At 48.9% G+C, this 13690-nt stretch overlaps 1 protein-coding gene across 1 annotated transcript; it reads right to left on the bottom strand.

The window, feature by feature from the left end:
* Positions 1 to 5945: 5945 nt before the first annotated feature.
* fzd9b (frizzled class receptor 9b) lies at positions 5946 to 9315 on the bottom strand. Its single transcript, XM_060074959.1, has one exon. The coding sequence runs from the start codon at positions 8794 to 8796 to the stop codon at positions 6991 to 6993; it is 1806 nt and encodes a 601-aa protein (XP_059930942.1). The 5' UTR covers positions 8797 to 9315; the 3' UTR covers positions 5946 to 6990.
* Between the last annotated feature and the right edge of the window lie 4375 nt (positions 9316 to 13690).

Here is a 13690-nt window from a genome sequence, read left to right as displayed (position 1 = left end):
AAGGATGTGCATTGGATAAGGTCTTATAGAAGAGTGAAAGTTAGGTCTGGTTGTTCTGTGTATTCATTTATTTGTCAACCCTGTATGAAATGCACACGTACATGGACCTACATATCGCAAATACATGTGGCCGACAGTTAGAAAGGGGGGATAGAAGATTGAAAGTTAGTTTGGCAGTTTTTCTTTTTCAAACTCTTTAAATGTCTGAAATAGACATAGATGCCCTGGCCTTACTTAAAAAACAATTGCATCTCCCAACAATAGCGAAATGGCGATAGAAGAGTGAAAGTTCTGTTTTGTTTTGTGTGTGGTGCCCTGGCAGGTTGAACTGCGAACAGTAAACAGTGACCAGTGGACAAACTGCAATGATGTAAAGAAGAACAAGAGAGAGAAAGAGAAAGAAAAGCTGGAGGAGGTTGCTGGTTCGTGATCAGATTCTCATATCCTGGGCCCTTTCCACTCCCTTTCTTTAGAGTGTTTCTAAAAGCAGGCCACGCGCGGTTTTGTCTTCTTTGTTGATGTTGTTTTCAAGGTTTTTTTGCCCTCTCTCTCTTGTCCTTTGTAACTCCTGCTCTCTCTCTCTCTCTCTCTCCCTCTCTCGCCCTCTCTCTCAATGTGTCTCCTTGTGTCTCTCTCCTTCTTTGGTACAAGAGATTAGAGCGGGTGCTGCCTAGCAACTGAATAAAAATGGCAGCTACAAAAGGGCCACGCTGCTCCCCTCTCCAGCGTCTGACCTACATAATCCCGTGCCTCTGATCGCGCAACAGAACAACACGATGAAAGGCCCCGCCATGATTTAACCCTCAAACGAATGCTCGCTATCACTGACCTCCTCTCCTCTCCGCTCAAACAGCCAGCACTCCCAGGTGGTTGGGGGAGGGGGGGGGGGGGGGGGGGGGGGCGAGGTGGGGGACACCAGCCATCTTGACGTTGTCTAATTGGGAAGGAAGAGGCAGGGGAGTCCGTGAGAGCGGTGAAAAAGAGAGATGAATGCAGCGGCGGCGATTGGCAGACGGTGGCAAAGGCGATTAACCGTGATCACAGTGACGCTACGTGCTTCAGAGAGAGCGAGCGACACGGAGAGAGGGAGAGATGAAGAGAAAAAGGGAAGGATGGAGAGAGAGAGAGAGAGAGAGAGAGAGAGAGAGAGAGAAAACAGCTCTGTTCTCAGTGATTCATCTGCAGCCACAGGCAGACGGGGTGAGGGGTTGAGTACAGAGGAATAAGAAAGCTTGCGTCTCTGTCTTCTGCCTGTGGATCAAAGGAAGGTGGGAGAATACATGGAGAAAATATGCAGCAAAAACTTTGTGATTACATTCACTATACCTTTAATAGCCTGTGACCTTTAACCCCTTGCTTTTGGTCCCCAATGGTAGTCAATAATCAGGAACGTAACGACGAGCTAAAAATGCAGAGGTCAAGAAACTAGAGGAGGAGGTGGGGGGTTGGGGGGGATTCCGTCTAAAAAAGGACTTGACATTGTTGTCCTCTGCGGTGTTGTCCTGCATGCTGTAGGTTGCTCTGAGTTTAAATAATATTTGTGCTAATCGATCTCGACTGTTTATGCTACGAGTGAGTTGAATTCATTATAGGTTTCATCCCAAATAGTTTGAACATTTTAATTTATAAATAATGAGTTCATCATAAGTCATTTTCTTATGATCATTGTTTGAATTGAGCAAATGGAAGATCGAAGGATAAACACAAAAGGAGAAAGACATAGTCATTGATGGAGGTTTGCAATTGTATCTTGGAACATCCTTGTAACTTCCAAAACTGGAGAAGAATTTCTGAGTATGCTTGGTTTACTCATCGAAGATAAACATTTATGGAAGCGTTGCTGTTATTTTGCAATGCATGAGATTATTTTGAATAGCGAGTCTCTGTTTGATGACATCATGCAGGGACTGTATTATTATTCAGCCATCCCTGCTGTGAGTTTCCCCTTCCACAAAACCTTTTAAAATTCCTTGATGCTCAAGTCTTCTTAAAGACGACGAATAAACTAAATAAAAAATGTCATTTTATTGATGTTGTAAACACTGCAATCCACTTGCAAAGTTCAGCTGTCCACTTTTCTGCATGCATCTTTCTTGTCGTAGATATGAATGTGTGTATACTTGTGTGTAGCATTCTCTCACACTCCACTAGCCAGAAGAATCCATCATCCTAGACCTATATGGCCCTGCTTGGACTTAGTCAAGATATGTGTGTGTTTAACATGATTAAGATTGTTTGCGTGTTTTTTTTGTTTGATTAAGATTTCATACTTTTTATGTGCGTGTGTGTGTGTGTGTGTGTGTGTGTGTGTGTGTGTGTGTGTGTGTGTGTGTGTGTGTGTGTGTGTGTGTGTGTGTGTGTGTGTGTGTGTGTGTGTGTGTGTGTGTGTGTGTGTGTGTGATTGCTTGTGTGTGTTTCTGTGTGTGAGGGGGAAGGGAGGGGGGGGAGGTACTGATGTATAAAGTCTGTTAGTGAGTGTCTGTTAGTTAGTGTGTTTGTGTCTGTCTGTCTCTCAGCGTGTGTGTCTATGAGTGAGTTCATGTGTTTCTGTGTGTGTATATGGAACGGGGTATGTGTTTTATGTGGTTAAGATCGTGTATTGGTGTGTGTACGTTTTGTGTTCGTATTAGTGGGCATGTGTTTGGTTTGAATAAGTCTAAGTTTGCATGTTTAAGTGTCTGTTAGTATTTGTGTGTGTGTCTGTGTGTGCGTACGTGTGTGTGTGTGTGTGTGTGTGTGTGTGTGTGCGTGCAGCGGGCGCAATTAGCCGTGCGTCTCTATCAGCACTGCTGGGAAGCCATTTGCGAGGGCTAGCGGGGCTGTGTGTGAACTGGTGCTCTCCGACTGCCCGCATTTTCATGGAAAGCATCTCTTTGGGGGCCTGCAGGTTTTCAATGCGCTCATTTACACATCAAAACAGCACAGGAAAGGGATAGTGCTCGCGGAGGGGGGGGCGGGGTGAGGGTGGCGGGGGGGAGGGGGGTAATGAAGGATGCTTTCTTTTCTTCCACCCTCCCCTCCCAGTCCCCTTAAGGGTGGGGTGAGGTGGGGTGTTCAGGGGGGGGGGGGGGGGGGGGGGAGGGGGTAGGGGGGTGTAGGTGCAGAAGCAAGGGTCCGTGATGCCGTAACGATCCCCTTTCATCAGAGCGGGACCAGATGGAGGGGCTTCCACTCCCCGTCTCCGGCACACACAAACAATTGTGTCAGCAGCGGCGGCTCAACCGGGGGTAGCTTATTAGCATTTAACATTGCACACATGCAACCTTTTCATAGAAAAACCGAATAATGGTGCGAGTGGGGGGGGGGGGGGGGATTACAACAACGCAAGGTTTTCTTGTGACAAATACGTCTCTCTAGTTTTTGACGAAACACAGAAAAATATCCCCTACGGTTTAGTGTTCAGTGGAACGACCCACTTGTTGCGCCTGACTCTGGCACTAGAGGAGCCCAGAGAAGGAGACTCGCAGTGTGAATCATCGGGGGGCCAGGCCTTGGCTGACTCACCCGCTCTGAAATTGGGCAGTACTGAAAGACGAGGTGGGGATCTGACCCGGGCCCTGGGTGCTGATTGGCTGGCAGCGGTCCCGGCGTGCCGACCTCAGGTGCGTGCGTTGGAGAAGGTGCTCCCAGCCGTGCGTCCGCCCTGGCTGCTCCCGGCGCCAGGAGGAACCGCATCTCAAACAAACGCTGCTTTTTAGACTCTTTCACCCCCTCCATCAAAAGAATACTGTGCGCACTCTCTTCCTCTCTTAAAAGCACCGCGCTGTACTGCTCGAAGAGTAGCAGTCAGTGACCTGAAAACCCAAGGACAGACTTTATGCGCTGGAACCGAAACTGGAGCAGATAGAACATAATAAAGGTATAGCAGGGGGGCTCTGCTGATTATTTTGATACATTCCACCTGGAAACATTTTGGAATAGTTTGAGGCAGAAAAAAAGAAATGAAAAAAGAAAAAAGAAATGTAGTGGAAGATAAAACAAGGCAAAAATAGATGTCGAATCCTGCGACAGACTAGACAAAAGTCAAAGAAAACACTTTCCTCTCCCTTTTTTTTGTTATTCTGCCCATGTGCTTAAACCGCTTCCTATTCCTGTTCCTTCTATCTAATCAGTAGTGTGTGTGTGTGTAGTTGAGCGCAGGTGGGACAAGCTGGTTTGTGTCTCACAGAGCAAGTGTTTGGCCTCCCTGGCTCGTGTCACTGGAGTGTAAACCGGAGAGGAAGCACGCTTACCCCCCCACCCCCCCCGCATCCCCCCCTCCCCCCCTCCCCAACCCCCCTTTCAGGCACCCCATGAACTGGAACATGTGGCTTGATCAACACCGAGCCCAGGCCCTCTGGCTGCAATCCCCGCTCCAAGCCAAACTCAGCACTTTAAACAGTGCTGCACACACGGCGTCTCGCCACCAGAACTGTCGCAGATTTCTGGGAAGCAGTGGGGAGAAAGCAGTGGGGAGATGATTGTCATTGCCGGTGATGTGTCCTGTTTGAGGCTGACCCCAAACACCTGGTGAGTAAGTGCAGTCGGGAAAGGGGTCGTTTAAAGTGGCACACACACAACCAGGAAACCCGGTAACACCTGGAAATGTGGTTAATTTACTACAAAACCCCCGATCCCACTTTGATTTACCGTAGGGGGTAGGAAGTAAATCAACGCAGAATAAATGGAAAATAAACAATATGTAGCTCGTAGTGCAACAGGACAGAGGGGAGCTCTGGAGTAATTATCTCCAAATGTAAGAAGTTCATTTTACTTTTACTTTAAGGCTTTGGCAACGGTAGCAGAAATATGGCTGTGTTAAGACGAGAAGAATTTACGTCGAGCAGGCTGCCAGTAACGCAGTCAGTGACGCAACGTATGAAAACAGGCTCCCGGTCATCCTATTTTTCCATGGTGCCATTGCCATTAGATGGAGGTGACACAGAACGATTACACAGACACAATAAACAATCATGTCTGCCGTCAAACACAGCGAAAACTAGAAGCTGTTTGTTTGGACAGTGACAGCTGTCAGCTCCAATTTTTCCAATTAAAGTGATTTATTTAACAAAAAATAATGGGGGGGGAAATTGAAACTATACGTATTTTAACATATGCCAGAAAAATATGATCTATTTTACAATCAAAGTAGCCCTAATTAGTGAAGTGTGCGTAGGCTGACATTTAAATGGACCAACATTTTAGCATTAACAGTCATAAGACTCAATTACAATGTGCTGGTGCCAGATTTAAAGGCTATCATTGGATGCGTGCAATGGGGCTGAAAACCACTTCACGTTGGTCCCCCCAGATCAAAGTGGGGCGTATTTGCATGGGGATCAAACGCAACAGCGAAAGCGAGAGGGGGGTACAATAGTGATTTGGGGTTGGGGTGGTGGTGCTTGTGTGTGTGTGTGTGTGTGTGTGTGTGTGTGTGTGTGTGTGTGTGTGTGTGTGTGTGTGTGTGTGTGTGTGTGTGTGTGTGTGTGTGTGTGTGTGTGTGTGTGTGTGTGTGCGTGTGTGTGTGCGTGTGTGTGGGAGGGGGGATTATAACATTAATTAAATACATTCTTCCGCAAGCTGCTCCTGCGTTTTGAGGACGAGGGTGAAGATGCAAACATGAATAGGCTACATTGCCATGGTTAGTCACTCCATTCATCAATGATTCTCTTTGAGGATTATTGTCAGCCATGCCGGGGGGACGACGACGAACTGTGCACTTGAATCAAATAAATAAATACAAGAAGCCGACGCATTTGGCGCAGTCTCGCTGTCAGAAGTGTCAAGAGAGTGACAAGGAGGGAAGCAGAGGTGCTGCAGGAGATTGAGAAGAACAAGGTGACGGCAGCTGATTGAGATGTGTTTCAGGGCTATATACCTTTTAATATCCTTCAATATGAATAATGCGATTAGGTTACAGTACACAGTTCATGATTCATGTAGGCACAACAAACACCAAACATTGGTTCAACATTGTGTATGAAGAATTTATTATCCTTTCTTTAAAAAAGAAAAAGGCACTTAATTTCCCTTGACCTTCAGTACTGAAGCTTTAATGAATGCATCTAAACAAATAAAACAGTAGATCCGGTAAGAGCCAAAGTAAACATAAATTAAATATATTTACAATAAATAACACATCTATACACATTTATACAGATAACCATGCCACTTTTAGGGAGCACAAAACGACATCTCCTTACAAACATTTGCCATGCATTTTCATTCTTCTTCTCCTCCTCTTTTCTCTGCAATACTGGGCATATCTACTGCAGAGGAAACAACCTGACAGACGCAGGAGATAACAACACTGGTAATGTCTCTTTGAACACTGTTAATGATAGTTCCTTCTGACTGATGCCACTGCGCTGTGTCCCTTGGCTACAGCACAGAGAGCGAGTGAGAGAGAGCGAGAGAGCGAGAGAAAACGACAGATCAGTCAGTTCAGGTAAAGTCTTTTTCTAGCAGCTCCTTACACAGGGCATAAAGTGTTTGGGTACATCAAAGTGTAAGTGTGTGTGTTAACATGAGTGCGCTTGTGTTTTCGTGGCGGCAACACACACGTGAGTGCACGTGCACAGTGCCCACCCCCCACCCCCCCCCCCCACACACCCGTCAGCGTGCCCTCATAGAGTGGGGAAGTCACGCCCCTATGAGATCGAAAAATATGTATGGGTTTCAATGAAGAGAAAGTAATTATCTTCTGGTCCCAGTCTTTATGTTGCACGGATTACACACATGTTGTTTGTGGATTTAAGTGATACATTTCTTTGCATGAAAAATTATCATTTAAATCCACAAACAACATATGTGATATCCAGGGCATATAAAAGACGGACCAGAAAATAATTACTCTCTCTCCATTGAAACCCATTCATATTTTTCGATCTCATAGGTCCCATGGGCTGTACCGGAAGGGGCGTGACTTCGCCCCTCTATGCAGTACATCGTCTGTGCTTTCGACCCCAGCACCCACTCCCCCCATCACCACCACCACCACGCGCGCGCACGTCACACGTGCGTGGGGTTGTCCGAGTGGGGGTCCGGCTTGGCCATGTGCATGACCACGGCGGGGGGGGCCTTGTAGTGGCAGTGCGTGCTGCCGCAGGTGACCCCCCCGCACGGCTTCCTGCCCCCGCCGGGCGTCCGGTCCGCCACCAGCTTCCTGCTGCACAGCAGCTGCCAGGTCTGCAGCGTCTTGGAGCTCCACACCCACACGCCGCTGGTGATGCCCACCACCAGCGACATGAAGGTCTTCAGCATGAACACGGCCACCGCCGGCACCGAGGCGTCCAGCGAGCAGCCCTCGTTCCTCCGGCCCGGCAGCGAGACGCAGCGGGCCTCCAGGCCGCGGGAGCGCCAGTAGTCCATGTTGAGGCGCTCGTAGAAGTAGCACACGATCACGCAGGTGGCGGGCACCGTGTACAGGATGGAGTACACGCCGATCTTCACCATCAGCTTCTCCAGCTTCTCCGTGTTGGTGCCCTCCGTCTTCATCACGCGGCGGATGTGGAAGAGTGCCACGAAGCCCGTCAGGATGAAGGAGGTGCCCACCACCAGGTAGCAGGCCAGGGGGACGAGCACGAAGCCGGTGAGGGCGGCCGCGTCCATGCTGCCCACGTAGCACAGGCCCGTCAGCTCGTCGCCCGCCACCTTCCTCATGGTGAGGATGACGATGGTCTTGAGGGCGGGCACGCCCCACGCCGCCATGTGGAAGTAGTTGCTGTGGGCCTCGATGGCCTCGTGGCCCCACTTCTTGCCGGCGGCCAGGAACCAGGTGAGCGTGAGGATCACCCACCAGATGGACGAGGCCATGCCGAAGTAGTACAGGATGAGGAAGACGATGGTGCAGCCCGTGGACTCCAGCCCCTCCTGGATGATGTACAGCTCGCCGTTCTCCCGGTCGCAGGCGATGTTCTCCGCGCCGGCCACCGAGCGGATGATGAAGGCCACCGAGTAGACGTTGTAGCACATGGAGAGGAAGATGATGGGCCGCTCGGGGTACTGGAAGCGGTGCGGGTCCAGCAGGAAGGTGAGCACGGTGAAGGCGGTGGACACGAAGCACAGCGTGGACCACACCGTCATCCAGACGAAGGCGAAGTCCTTGTCCCGCCGCGACCAGAACACGTCCACGGCCGAGGAGCAGCGCGGCGCGCACGACTGGCTCTTCTCCACGTACTGGAACTTCTCCGGGTTCTCGCAGGACCCCGGGACGCCGCCCGAGTGGCCTGAGCCTGAGCCTGAGCCGCCGCCGGACCCCCCGCCGCCGCTGCCCGGATGTCGGGGGCGGGGCGGCACCGGGAGCATGCCCTCGCCCTTCTTGGTCTCGGGTCTGGTGTCGTTCTCCGGAGCCTCCATGCACAGGGCGTTGGGGTCGTTCCTGGTGGGCAGCTTGGAGCAGTCCAGAGAGTCGGGCCAGGCGTAGTTAAACTTCTCCATGATGGGGGAACACTTCTGCCTGGCCTGCTCGCACATGGGTCGACAGGCGGGGATGGAGGTGGACACTTTGTCCGTGCACATAGGGGCATAGAGGGAGCAGAGGAAGAAGCGCAGCTGCGGGTCACAGCCGTACTCCACCAGCGGGGCAAACTCGTTGAGTTTGATCGCAGCCTCCTTCTGGTTGTCGTGGTCCATGAAATTGGGCATGCGGGTCAAGTTGTAGCCGATCCCTTGGCACATTGGTATAACGATGGGCTCGCACTTGGCTGGTCTGCCTCGCTCCAGATCATAGGATCCTATCTCGAAGCTGGAGCCAGAAATTACCAGCAGACACCATAGGAAAATAACCATCTTCAACGGACAGCCACCCATTCTCATTTTTTGTCATATGTCAAAAAAAGAGTTTGCACCTCCAAAGCAATGTCCATAAAAAAAAAAAAAAACGAATCGGATAGAATAGGAAGACCCACACTAGTGGCCCATTACGTATGAAGGTCAAAACGTGCGTTATCTTTCCGTGACTGGATAAATCCACGATCGAACAAAGTCCACTAGTTATTTAAAAAAAAGTCTAACAGGCGGAATAGCAAAAAGCCCACCAGTGGGAATGAAGTCCGTTATTACAAACTGAGAGACCGAAACTTCGGACGCCAACCGGGGCAGAAGAAGAGCCTGTGTACCCACGAGTCCCGGAGAGCGGCAAGGAAGAAGCGTCCTTAAATCCACGGCATGCCATGCAGGTCTAGAGCTGACGGTGTTTACCGGATCGGTGGACACGGATCTCTTCAGAATTGACTTTGTCTGCTCTCTCTTGAGCCACCGCTTTCAAACGCCACACTGAACTTTCCCTGCTTCCAGCGGGGACTTCAGTAGGAAGGGGGGTGGGCACTCAGTGGGAAGGGGGGTGGGCACTCAGTGACGCTCACATTTCGCCTGGCTTATGAAGGAGCACCGCAGAAGGAAAACGATCACCCATAGCTGGAGGTCTCTCGCATGCCTTGTATGTGTCTTTTTAGAAATTGGCAAGAAAAGATGGTCAGCAGCATGCATTATAAACACAATTCAACACCAAAAAAATAACAAATCCATTAAAAGTAAATTCGGACTATTTTCGTACCAGTGCCTCCCTCAGCCGAGTAAATATTATAGTGTATCGTTCGCTATTGATTTAAAAAAAAAAAAAATCAAAATACGTGACAGCAAGTAATTACTCTCTTTACTCGACAACTGTTTGTGAAAGAGGTCGATTTACCTCCGTTGAAATCTTGGCAATCATTATGAAAACAGAGAGAACATGTTTAAGTGTAGTGGCGAAGACTATTGTTTCCATCTAGTGGTTGAATGAAATAGCCAACAATCCCCCTCTAATAGTTCTCCAGTGATCCTGCATGGAACCTGAGGATTCTGGCCGCAAGCCCGAATTGGCTGTCAACTGTCCACCGACTCCACCGTCCATGTTGACATTCTCTCTGCTGAAGGACTTCCAGCACAGGCAATTATAGATACATTACCACAACTTGAACGTGCAATGTACCTGCACGGTGGAATTATGGAGAAAATAAATTGACAAAATAAGAAGATTTTTACATAATATTTCACGATCAAATACTGTGTGAATTCACCGCTGACTTAGGGAGGTAAATATCTTTGCCTGTTTTCTTGTACAAATTGAGGAAGATAAAGGTTATAATCTGCAGCATCAGATTTGGCATCAGGTAAAAAGCCTTTTATCCCAGTGCTTCGGAGTTCAAAATCAACCCTGATCGAGAACGAGTGGAAGAACATTCCAGGCTCTAAGACGAAATCTTAATCTACGTCAGCGAGGCCTTTATTGCTCAATCAAATAGAGTAAGCTTGACTGAAGTCCCATCCAAACCTTTCAGTTTGAGATCGCACTTCAAAGACAAGTCGATGGATGGGGGGGGGGGGGGGTGCAGAGTGTGTCCTGGGGAGGCCAAAGATTATTATCAAAAAGATACCTCTTCAGGTTAAGTGGGCCTTATCAGAAAGAGTTAGCGTCCAGCGAGACGCCCAAAACCATATTCCAGAGTTTAACAAAGGTGAAGACATTTAGAAACGTTCTTTGCAAGGACTTTGAATATCCTCCAAAATCGATTCCTCATCCCCAAATAGTGGTGGGCACAGAAAAAAAGTGCCATGTCCAAAAAAGCCTGACTCAACACTAATAAATACCTAGCAGGAAGCCATGTAAAAAAACAAAAAACTGTTTCTTATTTTTATCTCCGATTTTCCTTGGAGCGCTGGGTCGACTCCAACTCGCGGAACCCGAGGTTAAGGACAGATTTCTACCCTCAACAACGTAATCATATTAAGTGATACGTTCACGTAGGCAGCGTGCCACAGGGCCAGTTAAGGAGACACAAGGTCTCGCCACAGCATCGCGTTGTAAGACCATGTGTAGAGCAGTAAAACCTTGGGCCGTCTCCGCTTTCCTCGCTTTGTGTTATTTCTGATTGACCCTGAGGATGTTGGAGCGAGGCTATATAGGTATATAAACTACTGGGTGACCACTCTCTGGCCTGCAATCAGTTTGTTTTGGATAGGTTATTAATGTTTACTCTGCCATTTGGTCAGAGGAAATTGATATACGTTCTTTAATTTCTCTCTCTCTCTCTCTCTCTCTCTCTCTCTCTCTCTCTCTCTCTCTCTCTCTCTCTCTTCTCTCTCTCTCTCTCTCTCCTCTCTCTCTCTCTCTCTCTCTCTCTCTCTCTCTCTCTCTCTCTCTCTCTCTCTCTCTCTCTCTCTCTCTCTCTCTCTCTCTCTCTCTCTCTCTCTCTCTCTCTCTCTCTCTCTTTCTCTCTCTCCCTCCTCCTCTCTCCCTCTTTCTCCATCTTTCTCTCTATCCATTTCTCTCTTTTTCTCTCCATCTCCCTCCCAGTCTCTCTCTCTCTCTCTCTCTCTCTCTCTCTCTCTCTCTCTCTCTCTCCATCTCTCTGTCTCTCTTTGTCTCTCTCCCTCTCCTCCTCTCCATCTCTCTCTCTCTGTCTCTTTCTCTCCCTCCAACTCTCTCTCCATCACTCCAGTGTGCCCCCCTCACACACCACACACACACACACACACACACACACACACACACACACACACACACACACACACACACACACACACACACACATACACAAACATACACAAACACACACACACACACACACACACACACACACACACACACACACACACACACACACACACACACACACACACACACACACACACACACACTGACACACACACACAGCCCCATCTTGCCTCCACCGGTCCGCGGGATGGTGTCTTGTGTTTCATGCCTCCCTCTCAGGCCGAGGCCCTGGTGGCAGCGCAGCCCTTGTAATTACCCACCGCTGTACTTATTGGTTATCGTATATCAGGCGTACAGCAGCTGTAAACATCCCAGGGAGAACAATAGCGCAGACCGCCCGTCCCGGAGACACCGAGCCGGTGGGTGGTGTTGCGGTGTAGGGGGGGGAGGGGGGCTGGGGGGGTCCGTTGTTATGGGGGTAACAGGAGACCCAAGCCCACACTTAATACAGCCATACATCTTGAGACACTGCACACTCCCTCTCCAACACGGACTATAAAAGCATATTATTGTTGAGGCTCCGTTCATGTAATTATCTCTTTTGTGTGAGCGTGATAGCTCATTGAGGAACTCCTACGCCGCAGTGACCGGTTCACCCGCCCCCAGAGACAATGGGCTGGGGGGGGCAGCCAGCAGCTGCTCGGTTGTTTGAATAGTCAATCGCTAAAAAAAGGAACGGTAGAAAAAAACAGTGGATGTTTGTTATGTATGCATGTAGGTTGCATGTATGCATGTACAGTACACGATTAATAAGCAAATCTGGCCTGAAGAGCTGTCCATCCCCTGTCAGGTCATCATGTCCCCCCACAGCCTGGATGGTTTTAGGACCCACGTCTCTGCTGGATGAGGGCAGCATGTCTGTTCAGCAGGTTCCCTCCTGCAGGAGCAATCCACATGCTTACAGATACGTTGCATGCATCCCATACCCAACGAACAACGAAACTTGACAAAAGCATAAAGGTCTATCACAGTCTGTCACAGTTTCTTTCTTAAGATTGTCACTCATTTAAAAGGTATCAGCCTCTTCTGTGATCAGCAGCATCTTTTAAAACAGAAACCTAACAGTCAAGACAACTGGGGGATCTACATGCACACACACACACACACACACACACACACACACACACACAGATACAGACACACACACACGCACGCACATGCACACACAAACACACATGCATACACACATATGAACATGCACGCACGCACCCACACAGACATACAAACACGCACAAACGCAATGAGAAAGTCCCCGCAAAAATCTGCAGAATGTGACATTCCACCGGGAGGAAAATATTTTTTGAGATTTTCCAAAAAATAAACGGGTCCACTGGGTTTATGTAAGCGGCGTATATATCACAGGGATCAGCTGTATCCCCATGTCAGGAAAACAGTGAATGTGGTGTCAGATTCTGTCGAGGCAGAAACACAGAGATCAGGAATTAAGCTGATAGCAAACATAGCTTCTAATCCACAAACCCTTGGTTCCCAGTATGCCCCTCTGTCTGATGGGAAGTCGAAGAAACACACTGCTGTTTATGTTTGCAAGCGGAATTTGGGATTATGGCCGTGCACAAACGCAAAGTCCTCTACAGGTGTTTGTTTCCTTAAAGTAAGTCTGTGTATATGAATATGCGTGTGTGTGTGTGTGTGTCTGTCCGTATGGAAATGCGCTTGTTCAAGATTCAAGATTCAAGATGGTTTTATTGTCATTTGCGCTTGTTTGTTTGTAAATGTGTGTGTGTATATGTGCATGACAGGGTGTGTATATACGTGTGTGTGTGTGTGTGTGTGCTTTCGTTTAGAGGGTCTGATGCATGAATAGCTCAATTTGCGACAGCTAACCTCTCCTCCTCTTTGTTTCTGAAGGCTCCAGTTTCTGGGTCCACTCGCGGCCACTCTCCTACGCCCTTGGGGAGCGCCTCAGTTGAAAGCAATACTACTGAGTGTGGAGGGGAGGGGTCGGGCCTGTTTGGAATGGCTGGAGCTTTATATACAGGGTGGGGGGGGCCGGGGGGGAGGCGGGGAAAGTGGGGTCAGAGGACTTAGAGGAGTTTAAAGATAACTCCTTCGGTCACAGCGGCCACCTCCACAAAATCGTGTTTGACGTCTGGAGTATCCAGATTATTGAGCTCTCAAATTATCCCCATTTCTGTTGGATGATGTGAGCGA

This window comes from Gadus macrocephalus, chromosome 16 (assembly GCF_031168955.1).
Source record: "Gadus macrocephalus chromosome 16, ASM3116895v1".
NCBI lineage: Eukaryota > Metazoa > Chordata > Actinopteri > Gadiformes > Gadidae > Gadus > Gadus macrocephalus.
Note: the sequence above shows the minus strand (reverse complement) of the source record. Positions and strands in the feature narration are given on the sequence as shown.

Bases quoted from the DNA above. Each gene is read 5' to 3' on its own strand.
- fzd9b (XM_060074959.1), bottom strand. From the start codon at position 8,796: ATGAGAATGGGTGGCTGTCCGTTGAAGATGGTTATTTTCCTATGGTGT.